This window comes from Colobus angolensis, unplaced genomic scaffold (genome assembly GCF_000951035.1).
Source record: "Colobus angolensis palliatus isolate OR3802 unplaced genomic scaffold, Cang.pa_1.0 Scaffold46, whole genome shotgun sequence".
Taxonomy (NCBI): Eukaryota; Metazoa; Chordata; class Mammalia; order Primates; family Cercopithecidae; genus Colobus; species Colobus angolensis.
The window spans coordinates 3,886,794-3,910,963 of NW_012118043.1; the positions used below are offsets into that span (position 1 = coordinate 3,886,794).

The window sequence follows — 24,170 nt, forward strand, 5'->3', positions numbered from 1 at the left end:
GAAAGCTTATCTTTTTCTTCATTAGTGCCTTGTGTTTCAAGGCTTCCTGACATATAAAGTCTTCACCTGGAAAACAAGTGAACACAAAACTCAGTGACATTCAGAAGAGATGATTCAGCAATTACTCAGTTCGTTTATTCAGTATAGTTAGTTCATCTGGATGTTTCAGGACCCAAAGTGAATTACCTGTAAATTAACTACACAATTACCAAATAAATTATTTATTTTGAACTTCATAGAAACATTCTATACACAGACATTGAGTGTGTTCTACTGTATTATTTGTAAGAAATGATATTTTAAAATGTTTCTTTGCTAAGCAATATCTCTAGGTGCCATGGTGTTTTAGAATATGCAGATATATGCTAAGGTCCAGTCAGGACTGGTATTCTTTCTACGCAATGACTCATCCATTAATAAGACTGATCTAATATTTTGCAACTTTGTTGACGTAAGTTCTTAAGGAATAAGATTGTGAATCCTGGAGAATTGTGGAATTTGTCAAAAGAAAATAAGTACTTAAATTTTTTAGGAATGCAATATGCTAGAAAACTTCCCTTGGGTTGGTTCAGATGTGAGAGAGGAAAAAGCATTATCTTGGATATTATACTTTAATCTACACACTGAAGTAAGTGACTAGATGTCAAAGCCTCAGATATTGTTTTCATGACAGTTTTCTAATTGGCCCTTTTCTTGGCAGGTTCCCGAAGGAAAAGTAGTCGTTCTTAATTTCCGATTCATAGACCTTGAGAGTGACAACCTGTGCCGCTATGACTTTGTGGATGTGTACAATGGCCACGCCAATGGCCAGCGCATTGGCCGCTTCTGTGGCACTTTCCGGCCTGGAGCCCTTGTGTCCAGTAGCAACAAGATGATGGTGCAGATGATTTCTGATGCCAACACTGCTGGCAATGGCTTCATGGCCATGTTCTCCGCTGCTGAACCAAACGAAAGAGGTACTGTTTCCACATAATGGCAATAACAACAGTAACGTTGGTTCACTGTTCTTGGCACTTGATATTTATTTACTCCTTTAAAGCTTAAGAGTAGTTCTCAAAGAGCTAGTGAATGCCATCAAACCATGACAAGACCAATAAAAAAAGAAATCAGCCTTTTAAGTCCACATGCATTCTTGTAAAAAATCAAATATAGAAACTCATAGAGTAAAAATGTGGAGCTTGCATACATAAGCACACATGCAAATATACAAACACACCCCTACACCACTCCATAGTCCCTTCTCCAGAAACAGCCATGGCCAGTGGTTCCCATACCTTTCTATGTGTGCTTACTTTTATTTCAGTGCTTATATAATAGCTTTTAAAAAATAAAAGTGGAGGCCAGGCATGGTGACTCATGTCTGTAATCCCAACACTGGGGGACCAAGGGCAGATGGGTCTCTTGAGCTCAGGAGTTCAAGACCAGCCTGGGCAAAATGGTGAAACCTCATCTCTACAAAAAATACAAAAATTATCTGGGTGTGGTAGCACACACCTGTTGTCCCAGCTACTCGGGAGGCTGAGGTAGGAGAATCACCTGAGCCCAGGGACATCACAGCTGCAGTGAGCCATGATCGTGCCACTGTGCTGCAGTCTGGGTGGCAGAGTAAGACCCTGTCTCAACAACAAATATGTGTATATATATATATATATATATATGTATACACACACACATATGCTTATTTATATGGAGACATACACTCATATTATTTTACAGCCTTTTCTTTTTACTTAACGCTAGGTCTTAGGATATTTTCACGTTAGTACATGTCTCCTAAGGGTGGAAATCTCTACTTTTGAAAGATCACTGCAGTGGGCAATATTTGTATGTTTTCAGCCAAAGAGCAGTCCATAATCTGCTTTTGGATTGGACTGTAGTGCTGCATTTTTCTTGAAAGGTCAGAGGACAGAATCTGGGGCTGAAAGAGTAGCCAGAATGTTGGGGAAGAAATCCAGGCAGGGAGCTACAGAATTGAGGCGCAAAATATTCATATAAAATCTACTGAAATCTTTGACAGCTAAATTCTACATGTGTGGAGGAGAGCCCAGTTGGCCTGGCACAAAAGCATCAGCTGAAAAATGAAAGAACTGAAGAGAGATTACAGCTGCTGCCTGCTGCCAGGGAAACAGATTTTAAGTTTGAGTCTAGCCAAGTTAAATGCCTGCTAAAACAAAATCATTTTTATCAGAACACAACAGAATCTAGAGTATAATGTATCATGCATAATGTCCAGTCTATAGTTATGTAATGAAACAGGAAACGTGTGTCCCTATTCAAGGACAAATGCAGTCAATAAGAACTGATCCCAAGATAACTCAGATGTTGCAACTAGCAAACAAGTACTTTAAAGCTGCTATTACAAGTTTGTTTCAGGATTTATAAAGGGAAATATGTGCATAATAAACAAATTGAGAATCTCAGAAGAGAAACAGGGACTATTAAAAAATAAAGTCATTCTAGAGATAAAGGAAACAGGATCTGAAATTTTAAAATGTACCTGTTGTGCTCACAAGTAGATTGGAGATGGCAGAAAAAAAGAGTCAGTGAACTTAAACACAAATCACTCAATCTAAAGAAAAAGGAAAAAGATTGAAGAAAAAGGGCTCGAGAAACCAGTGAGACGATATCAAGTGGTCTAAACTAATCTGTAATTTTTCTCCCAGAAGAAGAAAGTGATAATAAAGTAAAAAAAAATTTAAAGATATAATGACTCGACTCTGCTCAAATACAGTGGAGAACATCAACTTACAGAGTCACGAGGGGCTGGGCACGGTGGCTCATGCCTGTAATCCCAGCACTTTGGGAAGCCAAGGCAGGCAGAACACCTGAGATCAGGAGTTCAAGACCAGTCTGGCCAACATGGTGAAACTCCGTCTCTGCTAAAAAATACTAAAAAAATAGCCAGGCATGGTCGTGTGCTCCTATAATCCCAGCTACTTGGGAGGCCGAGGCAGGAGAATCGCTTGAACCCGGGAGGCGGAGGTTGCAGGGAGCCAAGATTGCGCCACTGCACTCCAGCCCAGGCAACAGAGCAAGAATCCGTCTAAAAAATAAATAAATAAAAATAAAAAATAGAGTCAAGAGCGTCAACACACTCCACAGGACAAATAAAAATGAAGCACCACCTATGCAGCTATGCACATTATAATTAAATTACAGAAATTTAAAGACAAAGAGAAAATCTTGAAATCAATCAGATGAAACTAAATTACATACAGAAGAACAGTGATAAGAATGATGGCTTCCATTTCATCAGAAACATTGGAAGCCAGAAGGCAGTATCATAGTGTCTTTTGTTTTTTTATTTTTGAGACTGAGTTTCACTCTTGTTGCCCAGGCTAGAGTGCAGTGGCGTGATCTCAGCTCACTGCAACCTCCACCTCCCAGGTTCAAGTGATTCTTGTGCTTCTGTCTCTCAAGCAGCTGGGATTACAGGCGTGCACCACCACGGCTGGCTAATTTTTCTATTTTTGGTAGAGACGGGGTTTCACCATGTTGGCCAGGCTGGTTTCGAACTCCTGACCTCAGGTGATCTGCCCACCTCGGCCTCCCAAAGTGTTAGGATTACAGGTGTGAGCCACTGCCCCTGGCCTGTCATAGTATTTTTAAAGCACTGGAATAAAACTGTCAACCACTATTCTATAGCCGGCCTTAAAGAATGTAAGTAAAATAAAGACATTTTCAGATTAACACTACAAATCTCTGAAAGACATTTTTATACTTGCACTGGTAGAAATATTGAAGAGAATTCCTCAGGTTGAGGGAAATGACCTTGTAGGGTAAAATGAAAGTAACAGAAGAAATGAAGGTCAATGGAAATAGTAAATATAAAAAGGCATATATTTTTTCTTCTCTTCTCTTAATTTCTTTACATGTATCTGTTCAAGACAAACCTTAGCACTGTGGTGTGGAATATATAGTGTGTGATATAATATGTTTGACAACCAAAGGATGGACACATAAATGTAATTACACTGTTGCACATACATATACAACACATGGAGAAGTACAATATTAACTGAGTAAATTTTGATAAGTTAAACATTCATATTGTAACTCCTAGAGAACCCATTAAAAATGCAGGAGTTATCACTAAAAGCGAAAAGATTAAAATAGAATACTAAAATTATCCAACTAACCCAAAGAAGGCTGGAAGGAAAAATAGATGGAATAAAAGAAAGGTAAAACAAATAGAAAAAAATAGTAAATCGCACATTAAATCAAGAAGATCAATAAATATATTAAATGTAAATTATTAAATACTCTGATTAGAAGACAGTTATTGTTAGAATGGATTGAAAAGTCAGACCCAGCTATATGTTGTCTACAAGAAAGCACTTGAAATACAAAAACCAAGCTGGTTGAAAGTAAAAGGAAAAATATGAAACTTCACTAAAATTAAAACTAATGCTTATAAAAAGACACAGTTACAAATATGAATAGGCAGCCTACGGAATGGGAGAAAATATTCACAGAAGTATCTGGTGAAGAACTTGTATTCAGAATATACAAAGAACTCATACAACTCAATGATAAAAAGATAAAGATTCCAGTAAGTATAAAAAGGCAAAACACTTGGACACTTCACAAAGGAAGATATGAATGGCCAATAAGTGCATGCAAAACTACTCAGTATCTCTCATTAGTCATCAGGGAAATGCAAATTAAAATTACAGTGAGGTGCCATTACTTACCCACCGTGTTGGCTAAAAAATCTGACACCATCAAGTGGTAGCAAGAATGTAAAGCAACCAAAGTGTTCCTACTCAGAGAGGTGCAAAATGATACAGCCACTTGGAGAAAAGTTGCAGTAGTTTTTCATGAAATTAAATATTTGCATCTACTCTTGGCCCAGCAGTTGCAGTCCTGGGTATTTATATAAGAGAAATGAAGACACATGTACAAAAGTGTACAAAACTGTTCATAGCAGCTTCATTCACAATAGTCCAGACTGGAAACAACCCATCAGCAGGAGAATGGGTGAACAAATTTACATGGAGCTGTGAAATTAAACTCATCTGATGCAGCTGGAAACCATCATTCTCAGCAAACTATTGCAAGAACAGAAAACCAAATACTGCATGTTCTCACTCATAGGTGGGAATTGAACAATGAGATCACTTGGACACAGGAAGGGGAACATCACACCCCGGGTCCTATTGTGGGGACGGTGGGGGAGGGGGGAAGGGAAGGATGGCATTAGGAGATGCATCTAATGTAAATAATGAGTTAATGGGTGCAGTACACCAACATGGCACATGTATACATATGTAACAAACCTGCACATTGTGCACACGTACCCTAGAACTTAAAGTATAATAATAATAAAAAATTAAACTCATCTACGGGGAAGTTTTTCAGAAAAGTAGTATAGAGAACTGGCAGGATGGGCAGGGGTGCACAAATTTAGTGGGAAATGGATTCTGTATCATAGGCGTGTGGTTTACACAGGTGTATCCATTTTTCAAGTTTGTACAGCTAAGATTAGTGCATTTCAGAGTATGTGAATTTATCTCCCAAAAACCTGTAAAATAATAATAATAAAAACAATGAAGCCGGTGGTGGGGAGTGGGTAACAATATAGATAGAATAATAGAATGATAACAATTATTGTAACTGGGTAATGGATATGTAGGAGGACGTTATATTATTCTACTTACTTTGTATATACTTGAAATTTTTCATTAAGTGGAGATTTAGAAATTATTCCAACCTCCATTTTTATAATACATTTTCTTAAATTTAGAAGTTTAAGAATGATTATACTCTGTGTCAAAGAAATATTCCATTAAAGTATAATTATTTTAGTTTCAGTTCAGTTTTTGTTATTTACATTCAAGTAAAATTAAATTTAGAACTTCGTATTAAAATAATTCTTACATTATTTCTGCCAACCTATAGGTACATGTGCAACCTATGAGTACAGATGCCTGAAATGTTATTTGTCACCTATTAAATGTGATTAGTTTTCGGTGGCTGAAACTAGGGATTTGGGGGTAGATTTTTACTTTCTTCCTTATGCCTTCCTGTACTGCTGAAAATTTATAAATGTATTATTTTTACAAACCAAATTTATTCTTAAAACTTATTAAAAATATATATATAATTTACATGTTTTATATATATGTATATATATGTATACATATATATGTATAATTTACATGTTATATATATATATAAAACATGTAAAGTTTTCTAGTAATGAGAGCTGTCTATATCAACTAATTCAAATTTTGTCCCTGGGTATTTACTAAATACCAGTGCCTTGAGGAACCCTCACATCTCTGTGATTATTTGAGCCTACAAGCTTTCTGAATGAGTGCAAATTCAAATGTTTTGTCTTCCTTGTCTAAGAAGAAAAAAAAAAAAGAAAAGAGGCCCTGAGTCTACTTCTCGCCTCTCTTGTGTTGATACGCTATGTCAGGTAAGGGAGACATTTATTGTGTGTGTTGGGGGGTTATATATGTAACCATATTTTTAAGACAAAATGTAAGCGCTTCTGCCATTGCCTTTATTTACTGTACTCTCACCAAAGATCCCACATTCCTAATCTTCACGTGGTTGTATTGCTGTAATCTACATAAACTTGTGGACTTTTTTCCTTGTTTAATACTTGAAGGGGATCAGTATTGTGGAGGACGCCTTGACAGACCTTCCGGCTCTTTTAAAACCCCCAACTGGCCAGACCGGGATTACCCTGCAGGAGTCACTTGTGTGTGGCACATTGTAGCCCCAAAGAATCAGGTGAGATTCCCTGGAAGTGTAAAGAAAGCATGCATGTGTGAATTGCCCAGACAGTGGGAGGGGCCCACGAATTCTCAAGAGCCTCTGGTTGTGGGGTCTATTCGAGAGCTAAGGGATACAAGAAGAGGAAGGCTCCTGGACACAGGTATTTCTTCATGCGAAAACCCCAGATTGATTGATTGATTGATTGATTGATTGATTGAGACAGAGTTTCGCTCTTGTTGCCCAGGCTGGAGTGCAATGGTGCAATCTCAGCTCACCGCAACCTCCGTCTCCTGGGTTCAAGCGATTCTCCCCCTTCAGCCTCATGAGTAGCTGGGATTACAGGCATGCGCCACCCCGCCTGGCTAATTTTGTATTTTTTTAGTAGAGACGGGGTTTCTCCATGTTGGTCAGGCTGGTCTTGAACTCCCGACCTCAGGTAATCCGCCTGCCTTGGCGTCCCAAAGTGCTGGGATTACAGATGTGAGCCACCACTCCCGGCCTAGCCTTTGCATTTTTTGACTTGCAAAGTCATGCATTTAATTTCCTGCTATATAATGACAATTTTCAAAACAGTTTTAAAAATACAAATGGTAGGCAAATGCCACATAGGATTGTTTAACCCTGCAGTGGATATTATAAGCAGCAACAACTAACTGTGGGAGGATAAAAATCCCTGGGTCCATGGACATTTCAGGTTACCATTTGCTCACATCACAAACCCATCATGTCCTGGTAATAGTTATCCTAGTCACTAAATCAAAAAGTGTGGATGCTTTTCCTTAACAAAGCCAGCAAAAGCAAGCCACATTATCTCTTCAAAGAACAAGCTGGTCTGCTTTAGGGTGTTTTTGGTTGTCATTTAAAATAAAATATGTGCAGATTCCCCACAAAAAGCTTTATTCATTGTTCTAAAATAATCCACAGAGAGGGTCAACTTTTCTAGTATTTATTAATTTGTGGTTACATACACAATTTTTACCCTTTCTGGGAACCACTTTTACATATTAATTGCAGGAAAGAGCTTAGCATGGAAACAGATGAAATCTACTTTGTGGACCGTTAAAGATAACTTTATAAAAATTATTACTATTAGAAACACTATAGACTTTAATCCAAACACTATGAGGTAAACATTATGATATTGTTTTTAAAAAACTTTTCTAAATTGACCTTTCATATGGCTTGCACAGATACCATTTGTCATATATTTCTTTTTTTCATAGAAAATTATTTAAGCTAATATACCATGCAAGTTAGTGATTTGAACATATACACAGACATAAACACTGATCATAATCCCAAAACTTGGTTTTATTTTTAAGAAGAAATATATGGCCATTTATTTAATAATGGAAGATTTTATAAGTCTGTTGAATGTTTTATAGTTTAAAGTAACTTTAAAAATTGTGTTTCTGAAACTTTTTTTTTTTTTTTTTTTTTTTGAGATGGAGTCTTGCTCTGTCGCCCAGGCTGGAGTGCAGTGGCTGGATCTCAGCTCACTGCAAGCTCCGCCTCCCGGGTTTACGCCATTCTTCTGCCTCAGCCTCCCGAGTTGCTGGGACTACAGGCGCCCGCCACCTCGCCCGGCTAGTTTTTTGTATTTTTAGTAGAGACGGGGTTTCACCATGTTAGCCAGGATGGTCTCGATCTCCTGACCTCGTGATCTGCCCATCTCGGCCTCCCAAAGTGCTGGGATTACAGGCTTGAGCCACCACGCCCGGCCGTTTCTGAAACATTTAAACCTTTATGTATTTCTTGAAATTGTATTGATCATTTTCTCTGTAACATTTGTAAATATATTTGACCAAATAATTCCAACTTAATTATACTTGCAGATTATGGTTAAGCATCTCTTTCCCATTCTTCCCTTTGATCATTTATATTTTATGTTTGATGTTTATTTTATTCATGTGATTTTTGGCTTCAGTCAATTGAGTTCTTAATCACTGTGTTTGAAATCACTGGCAGTTTCTCAAAGGAGAGAAATAGAATGGGAAAATTAAGTCCTAAATAGTTTCTATGCAAGGGAATGATTCTACTGAAGGAATTTTACTGGAATTTTCTTCTATTAAAGAATCACCTTACCTTCATTTGTTACCACAGTTTTTTTCTTTATCTTCTTTACTTTTTAAAATCTTCTCAGCAAAAACTGTTGTGACTTATTTATTTATGTATTTTGAGACGGAGTCTCGCTCTGTCGCCCAGGCTGGAGTGCAGTGGCGCGATCTCGGCTCACTGCAAGCTCCGCTTCCCGGATTCAGGCCATTCTCCTGCCTCAGCCTCCTGAGTAGCTGGGACTACAGGCACACACCACCACGCCCGGCTAATTTTTTGTATTTTTACTGGAGATGGGGTTTCACCGTGTTGGCCAGGATGGTCTTGATCTTCTGACCTCGTGATCCGCCCACCTCAGCTTCCCAAAGTGCTGTGATTACAGGCGTGAGCCACCACGCCCAGCCTTTGTGACTAATTTCTAAGTAGAAAAAGTTCGCCAATTTTTTTGATAACCTGGAAAGCATTTTATTAGTAAGTGGTGAGAAATCACTGGACCCAAAGAGGAAATATTTTAATACAATTTAAAGCCGCGTTAAGTATGAATAAGCATTATTCACCTATCACTGGCACTGACTTTTTAAAAGGTAGTTCAGTATGAAGATATGCGGCAATTATGTTCAAAGCCAAAATTACCTTTGTGTCCACCTGTGATGCTGTTGCTATTATCATCTTCAGCTGGAGTACTGTGTGTGAGTCTTCTTTAGCTAATAGGAATTAATGCCCTTTATCTTCCCTGAAGTAGCAAGGAGGGTTCTTGCTCACTTGCTGCCCAGCTGTTGTAGGTAGTAATAAATCCAGTGAGATTTCCTTTCATTCACATGTTGGAAATGTTCTTTTAAACATCTGCTTGTATGGGGAATGATTGATTGCCTATTTAATCAAAATTTCCTATTCACTTGAATAATTTAGGATACTATTACTGGTACTAGTGCAAAAAATGGAGAAATACTAAAATCCTAACACTGACTTTGTAGATCAGTGCTCCTATGCAACTTCTTCAAAAATAACCACATCCCGATTAGGCTGTGCACGGTATCACACATTTCAAACATACTTCAAGAAGACACTGCCGTCAATTCCACTTCCCTGAATAATTGGTCCTGAAAATTTGACTCCTTTACATCGGATAGAAATGTCAGTCTCCTTCCCTCAAAAGAGGAAGAACTCTCTCACTCAGCTCACCCTCCTACAACATATATGCACACACACTGCTCCTCCCTGACATAGGCTAATATAAGGAGCATCTTAGATAATACTTTTTATTTCTATTAGCTTCTATTAGGGTATATAGACTCTTTTCCCACTACAACACACATCCAATTATCCAATTACAGTCTTGTTTTTCTCTTTTTCTTTTTTTCTGCAACTTTATTGAGTATAGTTGATAAGTGAAAATTATATGTATTTACTGTGTGCAACATTGTATTTTGATATATGTATACATTGTGAAATGATTACCACAATCAAAGTAATTAACATATCCACCTCAAATAGTTATTCTTTTGTTTGTGTGTGGAGGGTGGTGGTAATATTTAAGATTTACTCTTGGTTGGGCATGGTGGCTCATGCCTGTAATCCCAGCACTTTGGGAGGCCGAGGCAGGCAGATTACTTGAGGTCAGGAGTTCGAGACCAGACTGGCCAACATGGTGAAATCCTGTCTCTACTAAAAATATAAAAATTAGCCGAGTGTGGTGGCGGGTGCCTGTAATCCCAGCTACTCAGGAGGCTGAGGCAGGGTAATTGCTTGAAGCCGGGAGGCAGAGGTTGCAGTGAGCTGAGATCATAACACTGCACTCCAGCCTGGGCAATAAGAGTGAAACTCTGTCTCCAAAAAAAAAAAAAGTACTCTCAGCAATTTTGAAGTTTATTATACATTATTGTTGACTATAGTTACCATGCTGTACAATAGATCTCCAAAACCAATTATAGTCTTAAAGTAGGTTGCTAGCATTACATAATGTTCCCATACTTTTGTAGCTGTAAGTGAACAGAATTCTTAACTTTAATATCCTAACTAGAGTGAGTTTGAGATGATCTTTTGGAAAGATTACAATGAAAAGCAAAAGAATACCACAGTTTTTTTTTTTTTTTAACTAAAGAAATATGCAACAAAAAGCACTTCAACATAATGCATACTTTTTTTACAAAGGAAAATTGTAGTATCCTCCAAATCTGGGGAGAGGAAGAATTCCATTTGAGGTTATTCAACAATGCTATTAATATTTGACACTTCTATTGTGCTTTCTCTAAAGCTTATAGAATTAAAGTTTGAGAAATTTGATGTGGAGCGAGATAACTACTGCCGATATGATTATGTGGCTGTGTTTAATGGCGGAGAAATCAATGATGCTGAAAGAATAGGAAAGTATTGTGGTGATAGTCCACCTGCGTAAGTAGCACCTGTTTATGTCATTAATAGTTTTATGGCTCTAAACTTGTTTCTTGTTCAGTTTCCCAATCACATTTATTTTCTGGAAAATTTTATGTTGTTGTTGTTTTGTTAAATTATTGGGTCCTCTGTTAATCAGTTCTTGCACTGCTATAAAGAAATACCTGGGTTATTTATGTATAAAAGAAGAGGTTTAATTGGCTCAGGGTTCTGCACGCTGTACAGGAAGCATGAGGCTTCTGCTTCTGGGGAGGCCTCAGGAAGCGTACAATCATGGTGGAAGGGAAAGAGGGAGCACACACATCACATGGCCTGAGTAGGAGCAAGGTCTGGGGGAGGTGCCACATGCTTTTAAATGACCAGAGAGCAGAGAGCTCACTCTGGCAATGGCAGCATCAAGGGGGATGGTGTTAAGCCATGAGAAACCGCCCTCATGATCCAGTCATCTCCCAGCACACATGCCCCTCCTCAACATTGGGGATTACATTACATTTGGGCAGGGACACAGATCCAAACCACTACAAGTCTCATAACCATGGAGTCAGCACCACCAACGAAGAATAGCCAGCCCAGACCCTGAGACAACATTAACAGGAGTGTCAACAGCCAAACAGAAACGGGTAGAGCTGGTGATACCCCAGGGTAAGATGCAGAGCCAGGTACCTGGATACATCACTGCCCTGTAAGAATGAGATCAAGCATCAGAGTGGAATGGGAAAATTCTGAAAACAAGATAAAACAAAAACAACCAGGGGGCCGAATACCAGGGATCCAGACAAGGAAACCCAGAAGTTTACGACAAACCCAAATGATTTTACCTTATCAGAGATCTGTCCTGGACTGTCTGAGGCCTTATGCCTCCCCCTCACATTGCTATCCAAATTTTTGCTAAGTGGACCTTGAAGGTACCATGTATTTATTCAACAAACATTTATGGAGCCAAGAGTTCTGCCACTTAATAACTGTGTGACACTGAGCAAGTTACTGAACTCTGCTGTATTCTGGTCCGATATATAACTGTATTTTGGTGCAAGGTATTTCACAAGTTCACTGACAATATTAGTAAAAGCAACAGCTGAAATTATTGCAGCTTGCCTTCAAGTCACCATTATGCCAATTTAAATACCCTTTTCTACTCTGTTGCTTAAACATAATTAGATTATATGCATCACTTGATTTTATATGCATTACTATGATTTTTCATTGACATATTTGAGTTAAAGGAAGGTATTTTTCTATTGCAATTCATTTACATTTACATTGATAATATTAAGAATGTTTTAATACATACAAGATAGTAGTTATAATTTAAGCATAACCATACCCAAATTTGGTTTACAGATGAATATATTGGAGAAGGGCCTATTTCTAAACTCCTAGATAATTATTTTCCCATTGCTGCTGTAACGAATTGCCACACATGCAGCGACTTAAAACAGCACAAATGTATTCTCTTACAGTTCTGGAAGCCAGAAGTCTGAAGTCAGTTTCACTGTACTAAAGTCAAGGTGTCGGCAGGGCTGTTTCCTTCTGAAAACTCTGAGAGAGAATCTGTTTCCTTGGCTTTTTCCGCTTCTAGAGTCTGCCTGCATGCCTTGGCTTGTAGCCCTCTTCCTTCATTGGCAGAGCGTGTCACTTCAGTCACTGCTTCTGTCTCCTCTTCTTAGTCAAATCGCCCTCTTACAAGGACACTGGTTACATTTGGGGCCTACCTAGGTAATAAAGGACACTCTCCCCTTCTGGAGAGTCTTACTCACATCTGCAAAGCCCCTTTGCCATATAAAGAAACATATTTACAGGGTCAGGGATTAGGATGTGGACATTTTTGGGGACCACCACACCCTGTTGAAAGCCAACACATTCATCTATGTCTTCCTTCCTCCTTTTTCCCCTTGAAACTTTCCTCCATTAATTAACCCTCCTCTTTTTCTTCATGTTTATCCTCTACCTCCCTTTTTATTCCTTCCCCATAGCCTATAAACCTAAGTTCTCCCAAATTAAAAAAAAAAAAAGTTATAAATTCTGTTGACTGTGTCCTGCTCTAGCTTTTCTTCCATGTCTCTCCTCTTCATTTCCAAATACCTTTAAAAAGTAATTTCAAGTTGCATTTTCTGGCAATATGTAAGATAAGATATCCTTAAAAACTTTTCATAAACACTAAGCAATGTTCCTTAAAGTTTAAGAAAAAATTTTGAAAACATTGCTGAGTTGACAACAAATAAGAGAATTCATCAGAGGTCAAAAGTGGTAAGAAGCCCAAAGCCAGAGAGAGAAGCACATGCTGAAGGTGGCAGCTCCCCCAGGGCATGTGCCAGTTCCTGGAGGCCTAGCACTTCATTCTAACAGACCGTGCTTGCGGACAAGAGACAAAGCTCGGGGTCCAGGCAAGGGGAGTTCGGAGCAAAGACCACACAGCATGTATAGAAAAGGGACCCAGAGAAGGTGACACCAATATAAGTAAGCTAACTTTCTCTCTTCCTTAAGGGAGATAAGGAAAACTGGCTGTTTTTTGCCTTGGCTTTTGGTGAAGGAAAGGATAGTCTCCGATGAGAATTTCTAACCAAAAACCAGCCAGCATTTGGGGTTAGAATTTACACTACCTGACTGTCCCCAAAAAAACAGGTCAAGAATTTAGTTTAAAGCTTCCAAGTTGATAATGCCCACAGGAGCTGACAGATGAAAACACAAGTCTCTGGAAGAATGCATCTGAACTTAAGCTTCAGAATCCTTATAAAGTTTCGAGGAATGTAAACTCCCAATCAAAAAATCACAAAACTGAAAGGAAAGCCAAGATAAACAGAGTCAGTAGAAACAAACAGTATAATCAGACCCACAGAGATTATATTTCTTAAAATTATTAGATACAGAATGTAAAATCATTGTGCTTACAGAAAGTCAATCAATAGCCTACAAAGTACAGGCCATTGAAAGTATGACTAAGAAACAAGAATCTTTAAGAAATGATCGAACAGATTTAACAAGGAACCAAGTAGAATTCCCAGAACAGAGGCGTAAGAATTTAAAACAAGAAACTTAGTACTTGTGTCAAATAGCTGATAAGACAGTTACAGAAAGAATTAGGGAATTGAGAAATATGTCTTGAATGAATTCAGTCTAGAGATTCTGAAGGAAATTTGATAATATAACATACCAGCAGACCCTCACTGCATCCTCATGTACTAGACGCAGAAAGATAATGATCACAGTATAAAGGACTGACATGCAAAAGGAAGCACTCCAAAGAAAATTTGAGCATAGGGTGAAGATATTAACTTTATAATATGCTAAAGAAAATGTGGATGTTAAATTTGGAATGACCTCTGAGAAAAGTAGAAATACGGTCTTTAACTTGCAAAACAGTGGAGGGAAACGTGAAGTGACAAAAAATTCAGTGCAAAAGAAAGTAAGAAAAGAAAAAATGAGAAATATTTTCAAAAGCATGACAAAGCAGGCGTGGTGGCTCAAGCCTATAATCCCAGCACTTTGAGAGTCTGCGGTTGGAGGATCAGTTGAGCCCAGGAATTTGACACCAGCCTGGGCAACATGGTAAGATACCATCTGTACAATTTTTTTTTTTTTTTTAATTAACTGGGAATGGTGGCATGTACCTGTAGTCCCAGCTACTCAGGAGGCTGAGGTGGAGGATCCCTTGAGCCCAAGAGATCGAGGCTGCACTGAGCTATAATCGCGCCACTGCACTCCAGCCTGGGTGACAGAGCAAGACCCTGTCTCAAAAGACAAAAAGCACAAAATAAGATGGTAGAAATGTATCTACCGTCTAGATAGATATACGAGTATATCTATAAATATGTCTGTAATCAATATAAATACAAATGGACCAAATAATTAGTAGAAAACAGTGTTACACTAAATAACAAAACAAGGTCCAGTTATATGTTGTTTACAAGACACATCCCCCAAAATAAAAACAGAGAGTTTGAAAATAAAAGGATATAAAAACGATTAGAAGCAAACACTAATTGAAGGAAAATTGGCATAGCTTCATTGATATCAGGAAAAAATCAATTTTAGGCAGAAAGCATTACCAGAAATAGTTGCTATATAAATGATAAAAGATCCAGTTTATCAGGCAGGTGTAATAATTGTAAAATTGTAAACTTGTACATAAGATTATATGAAACAAAAAAATTTAAAAAATTAAGAAAGGCAGACCTACAAAGTTCATTATTATAGTTGAGATTTTTAACACATCTCTTTCAATAATTAACAGATTAACTGTTAATGAGAGAAAGATGGGAAATTAGGAGGTAGAAGATTTGAAAAACAATGAACAGGCTTGGTTTAATAGACAAATAGAGAACACTGCATCCAGCAACTGGAGAAAATAGTTTTTTCAAGCAAAAATGGACACAGGAGAAAGAAAAAGCCATATTTGCCAAATGATCACTAAAGAAATTTAATCAGTAGTTAAAGGTTTTCCTGTCAAGGAAGGAAAAGTTCTGACAGATATTTGAGATACAGATGTTTCTAATACTGCACAGAATCTTCCAGAGAAAAATAGTGATTGTTCCACTTCTAATTTTATAAAGCTAGTATGAACCTGACGCCAAAAACAAGGTAAGGACAGTACAAGAAAAGAATATTAGAGACCAATCTCATTTATCAGTATGATATAAAAGAAATCTTGAAACAAAAAACTTGGCAAGCCGAATTTAGCAATGTATGAAAAAATACTCTGTGACTAGGAGTTCAAGGTTAGTTTGAATTTAGAAACTTTATTAATTTAACTTTGTACCTTACCAGATTAAAGTGTGACTTGTGGACTTATAATGGAAACATCATTTTATTCACAAATATTTTTTCTTAAATAGCTTGAACTTAAAAGTTTATATATTTTAAACATATATGATTTTAAAAGCACTAAAAATGTTGCTCAGGAATAAGTATAAAAATGTGCCTTAATAGGGCAAATTATGAAACCTTGCTAAAACATATTTTAAAAGACCTAAATAAATGGAGCTATATACAATGCTCATGAATAGGAAGACTCAATATCATTTAAAAATGTTAAAAATGGTTTTCCATTAAGCCTAGCAATCTAATTCTAAAATGTGCATGGGATTGCAAGGGGATAGGAAGAAGGGGGCAAAAGTAAGACAGTTCTGAAGGAGAAGAACCTGGCAGGAAGACTTGCTTTACCATGTATGGAACCTTATCAGAAAGATGTTGTAATTAAGACAGTGTGGTTTTGAAAGAGTGATGGGCAGACTGGCTAATTAAACAACAAGGAGATGCCAGAAACATATCCACATATATCTGCGGATTGGGCCTGTCACAGAGAACCATCAGTCAGCAGGAAAAGGATGGCCTCATTGAAAAATGGGGCCTAGACTATTTTTATTCATATGGAAAAAGGAAATTATATTCATAGCTAATATCACACAAAAAAATCAATGACAGATGGATTAGAAACTTAAATGAGAAACTTAGATGAGAATTTCTGTTCATCAGAATATACCTGAAAGAGAGGGAGAAGAAAAGGCACAGATGGAAACGTATTTATAACATACATTTGACAAAGGCCTAGGTTCCAGAATGTATTAAGAAATCCTAAAAATTAATAAGGAAAAGATGACCACCCAGTAGGAAAAAAAAAAAGGGGGTAAAAGACATTAAAAGGCATTCCCAAAGGAAGAAAGCTGCGTAGTGAATAAACCTTTGAAAGATGTGTAAATTGGTATAACCACTTTTGCACCCCAAGACATATACACGAATGTTCTCAGCAATAAGGTTTGTAATGAGGGTGGGAGAGAGTAAATAGCCCAATGTTTATCAACAAGAGAATTTTTAAATTGTGTTATAGGGCACACTAGATAGCAATGAAAACAGTGAATGAATCTCATAATGTTGAATTTTTTTTAATATGTTATAAAAGCAGTTATAATGTTGAATGAGCTTTTTTTTTTTTTAATTAAAAAAAGGCTGAGCGTTGTGGCTCATGCCTGCAATCCCAGCACTTTGGGAGGCCGAGGCAGGTGGATCATTGAGCTCAGGAGTTCGAGACCAGCCTGGGCAACATGGTAAAACCCTGTCTCTAAAAATACAAAGCAATTAATGTCACCTGGTAGTGCATTTCTGCCTGTAATCCCTGCTACTTGGGAGGCTGAGGTGGGAGGATCCATTGAACCTGGAAGACGGAAGTTGCAGTGAGCCAAGACCACGCCACTACACTCCAGCCTGGGCGACAGAGTGAGACCTTGTCTCAAAAACACAAAACAAAAACAAAAAGAAAAGAAAAATGCACACCATACCCTTTCATTTATGACGTTTAAAAACGTGCAGACCTATACAACATATTGCATAGTGATGCATATGTGTGATAAATCTATAGCTAAAAACAAGAAAATGAGAAGCACAAAATTCAGGGTAGTGGCTGCCTCCACGAGGGTGGAGGAAGGGCAGCACCGGCAGCCACTGTTGAGCGTCACTCATTTACCAGGGGTTTGACTGGAAGAGCTTGGCTGCCAGCTCACCGACTAACACTTTTATCCAAAGGAGTATTTTTCACAGTTAGAATACTTCTGGGTTAGAGCAGTGCAGAAAATGAGAAAACCTGTTTGGGGAGCTTTTCCCTGTTAAAATATGAGCAGGAGGAGCACTGGGGATAGGTAGACGGCACCCCATCATACTTGGTTTGATTCAATGTAGATCAACGCCATTAAGAATTCTGTTCAGAAATATTGATTACTCCCCAGCTATGTGCTGGGCACCTGGAATACAAAGATAAATTAAAACTGCAAAGATAAGTACTGGGACGGAACAAAACAAAGCAGATAAGTAAATTGGCTAATGAATGTCCTGGGTGGGTTTCTGAGTTCTTTGGCCCAGTCTGGACAAGTGATTAGGGAAAGCTTTTGAAAGGAGACTGCGCCTCTCAAAGATGAGTCTTGAAGGAAGAGTTGGAGTTAAGAGAGAGCAGGGAGGACAGGCTCATCTCAAGCAGAGGTAACTCCATTAATAAAGATATACAGGAGAGATGTATGTTATTTCTACAGACAAAACCTTGAGTTGGGGCCTCTATAGAGATGAGGCAGGAGGGTTGAGTTGGCTTCTGTGTGCTGCAGAGATGGTAACACTCAACTGAATTTAGGCCAGGCGTGACAGGACCAGAGGCTCTAGAACCCCCGTCCTAGACAAGGTGAGCAGGGAGGCTAGTTTGGAGGCTGTTGCAATGGTTCAGGTACAGTTGAGGAGGTGGAGAAGGGTGGTAGAGATGAAGAGGAAGATGTGGATCAAGAAATATTTAGGAGGCAAAATTGGCAGGACATGGTGTTTGGTTGGCTATAGTGACTGAAGGACAGGATGGCTATGGAATGATAACTGAGCCAGCTAACAGTAACTGTCTCTATACGACATGAAACAGCATCTCAGTCCGTTCTTGGAATTTGCCAATGTAGAGCGGATCTAAGTGAAATTTCCTCTTGTCTGCCTAGTGATTTATAACAGTTTGCAGATGTAACATGGCCCCCAGTACATTTGTGGCACTGTGGTTCTGTCACATTTATCCTAAAGCTCAGTTGCAACAGAACAAAAATATGTCTTTGTTCCTAAAATACTCTTCCTTGAGAAAATTCAGTTTCCAATATAGCACCCCCAAAGTTAATTCATAGAAAAGGCAGTGAATGATCATATAATTATAACATTGTGTCTAGAAGGCTGACCTGATTGAGTCTTTCCTTTGCTGCTTATAAGTGCTTTTTTTGTAATTTTATTTAAACAAAATTAACATGTTTTATTTGTAATTGTGAGAATTGTGTTTAGTGCATTGTTTTTATTTATTTAATGGAAGTGTTTTTCAAACGCATGATAGAATATTTTCATGAAAGGCTTGAATCTCAGAAGCAATATTTAAATAACCTGATCACTTTTGTGGCTGGAACTGTCTTTGTCCATTTTGTGTTGCCTATAACAGAATACCTGAAACTGAGTAATTTATAAAGAAAAATAATTTCTTGATTGTAGTTATGGAGGTTGAGAAGTCCAAGGTCAAGGGACCACATTTGGGGAGAGCCTTCTTGCTGGTGGGGACCCTCCGCAAAGTCCCCATGTGGCACAGGGCATCCCATGGCAAGGGGGCAGAGCGTGCTCACTCAGGTGTCTCGTCTTATAAAGCCATCAGTCCCACTCCCATGATTACCCATTAATCCATTAACCCACTTATCCATTAATCGATGAATGGATGAATCCATTCTTGAGGGCAGAGCCCTCATGACCCAGTCACCTCTTAAAGGTTCCATTTCTCAGTACTGCTCCACTGGGCATTACATTTCAACATGAGTTTTGGAGGGGACAAATAGTCAATCCATAGTAAGCTATAAATGTAGATCACAAAGCTCACTTTTTGATTCATCCCATCCCCTGGATCAGAAGGGTATATTCAGGATGGACAAGATCATGCAGTTTTTCTAACTGGTTGGGTCAGGTAGATCTACCCTCTCTGCCACCCAACCCCACTCAGCATAGCTGACAGTAGGGAAAAAAAACAAAAGAGGTGCCTTATTATTTGCTGTCCACGATGCATAAGAAGTGATTGGCTGAGAAGATGTCTCAAAAAGGTGTTCAGTCAAACCACTGGGTAATTCATTTAAATAACTTGTTAACTTTTTTCTACTTCTGAATTAGTTTTTAAACAGAATTCATCAGACAGCATTTTTTTTTTTTACCATTGTGTAAATAACAATAGCAAACCTTAAATGAAACTATCTTGTGTAATATAGTAATCCCCTAAGATTTAAGAGAGCTTTCGAGCCTCAGTTATCATTTCCACTTAATCTTTAGTGCCAGCTAACCAGGAAGCTCCTAAAATTAGAGCTCTTAATCAGTGATGCCGTTCATGAACACCAAAACAGATTCATCACTCTCTTTTTTTTCCTTTGCAGCATTTTGCTAATGGAGATTATAATAGAAATATTTCCATTTCAGGCATACCTAAGAACCGCCATTGAAAATGAAATGGAAGTCCTTTGCATGGCCTTCTTAGCCCAGGGTGGATAGAAAAGATAATCAGCCCACTGAGTGAATCCCTCAGCTGTGTCCTTACAGGGTGTGGGAATTTGTTCACCAGATTTGTCCATTTTATGCTCTGTAGCCAACATATGGCAAACCCAGGCCAGCTTGGACGCAAGAGTCTTAGTTCAAAGAAACTGCCTTTTCCCAATCAGGCAAATCATGAGGTGCTTTTTGAAAACCAGCGATGTCCCAGTGTCTGCCACAGTCTCTGTGGTAGGAGTTATCTGGTCCTGGGTTCAAGTTCTGACTCTCCCAACATACTAGCTGTAGGGCCTTGAATAAATCACTTGAACTCTCTGAACTTCAGTTGCCTATTCCATAAAAAAGAGATAAAAATAGGGTTGTTGTGAAGGTGGAATGTGACAATTCACATAAAGCACAGTGCCTAGCTGAGCAAACACGCAGTAAATGTTAGCTATTAGAATTGGTATTTTTAAACGTTTTAACTTTTAAGTTTAAACAACTGGTAATTCTATTGTCAGAAGTTAATGGAGAACTAGAAAATTTTACATTTTCAGAGAGGCACCACTTTTAAGTATTTATATGTTTAAAAACACATTTTTCTTTTTTTAGGCCAATCGTATCTGAGAGAAATGAACTTCTTATTCAGTTTTTATCAGACTTAAGTTTAACTGCGGATGGGTTTATTGGTCACTACAAATTCAGGCCAAAAAAACTGCCGGCAACTACAGCACAGCCTGTCACCACCACATTCCCTGTAACCACAGGTAAGTTTTTCTGTTTGGAAGTTTGTGGCAAAAACTTTAGGAGTTTAAGAAGAATTCTTTTAAAGTAGAAAAAAAATAAGAGAAAGATACTTGAAATTAAATAGGATGAAAGCTTTGGTAAGAGAATAATATGACTGCATTAATCAAAGAAAGGTGTAGGGGGTAAGAATGCTTATAAGCTAATAGTTTTAAAATATCCGGTGAGAAAATTATGACCATTGAACAATGACTAGGAAGCCTATTATAAGCACAGATCATTCTAAGCCTAAGTTTCCATTTCCGGAACTGACAAAATTGTCGTTTGCTTTTTATTACATAGAATTGTGATATTTTAGGTTGAAGTTTTAGGGCCTTGCTGTTTTTCATATTCTACCAATGTTTGTTTTTGATTTTTTGTTTTTTGTTTTTTTTTTTGCTTCTCAGCAAAATGTCATATAAAATGTTATTTATTTATTTATTTTCAAATCGGAGTAAATTAAACAACAATATTCAATAAAGTACAGAGGCTGGTTGGGAAACTGGCCTGGGTGCTGAGGCATGATGTAGGGAGGCAGGGTCTCTGTAGCTAGTACCTGGCCTATCAGTTCCACCCCCTGGGATTTCAGGCCTCAGATCTAAAAATCCAAATCTAGGGAGGAGGGGGAAAAGCAGGAAGGAAAGACTGAAGGTTAAGATATAAAATAGGCTGAAATAAGCCCAGCTTTATTGCCCCCATTTTCCATGTACACCCAGACTGAGGCTGAGTACAGGCAGGCACCTCTGGGTCTAACGTTTCCTCTCACTCCGCAAGTGCGCCACCGTGTGGTCTGGATGTGTACTGCCTCTTTGTAACTGCTGTGTTTCTACAGCTCAGCTCAATAAGCCTTGGTGTCCATGTTCTTTCCAGTGAATTATCTGGTCACACCCATTGAGCTAGTGGTTCCCCTGCTTTTATCTCCATCCTGAACTTTCTCTGAAATCGCAAGCATGGATTTGTAATTCTCTCTTGGACACAATGTGACTGTAGCTGTTTAAATGAAAGCATATACAAACTTGTTTTTGTCACACTATTTTCTGCCTCAAACCTACTTCTCCACTTATTTTCCCAAGCACGTCCACAGCATCAGTAGCCTCACTCAGGGTCATCTTTGATACCCTCTGTCTTTTCTCCCGACCTCATGCCCCACCCCGCTCCCATCACACCGAATAGACCATGTTGTTCTTCCATTAAATGTATAGTCTACAGCTATGCTATCCAATATGGCAGCCACTGTGAGCACTTAAAATGGGGCTAGGATATTGGGGAACTGAATTTTTAATTTAATTTTGATGAATTTAAAATTGAAAAGCCTCATGTGACTAGTGACTACCAGATTGGACCACATGGGAGCCCAAACCCCTTCCCGTGGTATGTCAGACCCTTCACACTTTGTCCCCAGCCTCTCTTTCTAGTTTCATCTTCAGGCCTTGCCAACTCTCTCCTATGCTCTAAGTATTTCTGTTTTCATCCTATGTGTGGGGGAAACTGTTGATGGGTTTAAGCAAAGTTCAGGATTCGTTCCACATTTTACAAAGATCACTGTGGCCACTGCCAGGTGAATGAATCGTAGAAGTCCAGCGGGTCATCAGAATCTCGTGCTGGTCCAGGTGAACTGTGCTACGGCACAAATTCAAAGAGAAGTCAAGAGATGAGAGGGAGACAGTGACAGGCCTTGGTCTGTCAATTTACAAATAATTTTACAATTATTTGTAAAAATACAAATAATTTTGTATTTTTAGTAGAGACGGGGTTTCTCCATGTTGGTCAGGCTGGTCTTGAACTCCTGACCTCAGCTGATGCACCCTCCTTGGCCTCCCAAAGTGCTGGGATTGGACTAGGGAGGTCAGGGAGGTGTCAGGAATACTTCCCAGGTCCTGGGCTTGCACAGCTGGGGTGATACTGCCACTGTTCACTGAGGTAGAGAACTGGATTTGGAGGTGGATTTATAAATTAGGCAGTGGCTTTGTTGGGTTTGAGGTGTCTGTGAGATTTTCCAGTGAATATGCTATGCATTGGGATACATGGGTCTCCAGACCAAAAGAAAGATTTTTTGTTTTGTTTTGAGATGGAGTTTCACTCTTGTTGCCCAGGCTGGAGTACAGTGGCACGATCTCGGCTCACCGCAACCTCCACCTCCCGGGTTCAAGTGATTCTCCTGCCTCAGCCTCCTGAGTAGCTGGGATTACAGGCATGTGCCACCAAGCCTGGCTAATTTTGTATTTTTAGTAGAGACGGGGTTTCTCCATGTTGGTCAGGCTGGTCTTGAACTCCTGACCTCAGCTGATGCACCCTCCTTGGCCTCCCAAAGTGCTGGGATTACAGGCCTGAGCCACCACGCCCGACCATCCAAAAGAAAGATTTAAGCCAGATTTAAATTTAAGAGTGACCCATCACCCACAACCCAGGCCACAACGCACGCCTCGCCAAGGTGGTCTTCCGGGATCCGTACCGGTTTAAGAAGTGGGTGGAGCCGTTCATTGCTGCCGAGGGCATTCACACGGACCAGTTTGTGTATTGCGGCAAGAAGGCCCAACTCAACATTGGCAGTGTGCTCCCTGTGGGCACCATGCCCGAGGGTATGATCGTGTGCTGCCTGGAGGAGAAGCCTGGAGGCCGTAGCAAGCTGTCCCGGGCGTCTGGGAACGATGCCACCATTATCTCCCACAACGCTGAGACCAAGAAGACCCGTGGGAAGCTGCCCTCTGGCTCCACGAGGGTTATCTTCTCAGCCAACAGAGCTGTGGCTGGTGTGGTGGCTGGAGGTGGCCGAATTGACAAACCCATCTTGAAGGCTGGCTGAGCCTACCACAAATATAAGGCAAAGGGGAACTGCTGGCCACGAGTATGGGATGTGGCCATGAACCCTATGGAGCATCCTTTTGGAGGCGGCAACCACCAGTGCATCGGCAAGCCCTCCACGGTCTGCAGAGATGACCCTGCTGGCTGCAAAGTGGGTCTCATTGCTGCCCGCCTGACTGGACGTCTCTGGGGAACCAAGACCGTGCAGGAGAAAGAGAACTAGTGCTGAGGGGCCCAATAAAGTTTGTCTTTATGCCAAAAAAAAAAAAAAATTAGGAGTCATCAATACATAGATAGTTGAAACAATGATCAAGAATGAGATGACCTAGAGAGAGATTGAGGGCAGGAGGAGGAGAGGAGCTGAGATTAACCCTCTAGAAACTTCCAGCTTTTAAAAAAGAAGGTTACACTGGCAAAGG

General features: G+C 39.2%; 1 protein-coding gene across 1 annotated transcript in view; it reads left to right on the top strand.

The window, feature by feature from the left end:
• PCOLCE2 (procollagen C-endopeptidase enhancer 2) overlaps positions 1–24,170 on the top strand; it is a 72,860-nt gene that overhangs the window by 39,872 nt on the left and 8,818 nt on the right. The window contains exons 3-6 of the mRNA XM_011958077.1: positions 701–956; positions 6,620–6,744; positions 11,039–11,175; positions 20,779–20,933. Of these exons, the coding sequence (XP_011813467.1) occupies positions 701–956; positions 6,620–6,744; positions 11,039–11,175; positions 20,779–20,933 (673 nt within the window). The remainder of the gene's footprint in view (positions 1–700; positions 957–6,619; positions 6,745–11,038; positions 11,176–20,778; positions 20,934–24,170) is intronic.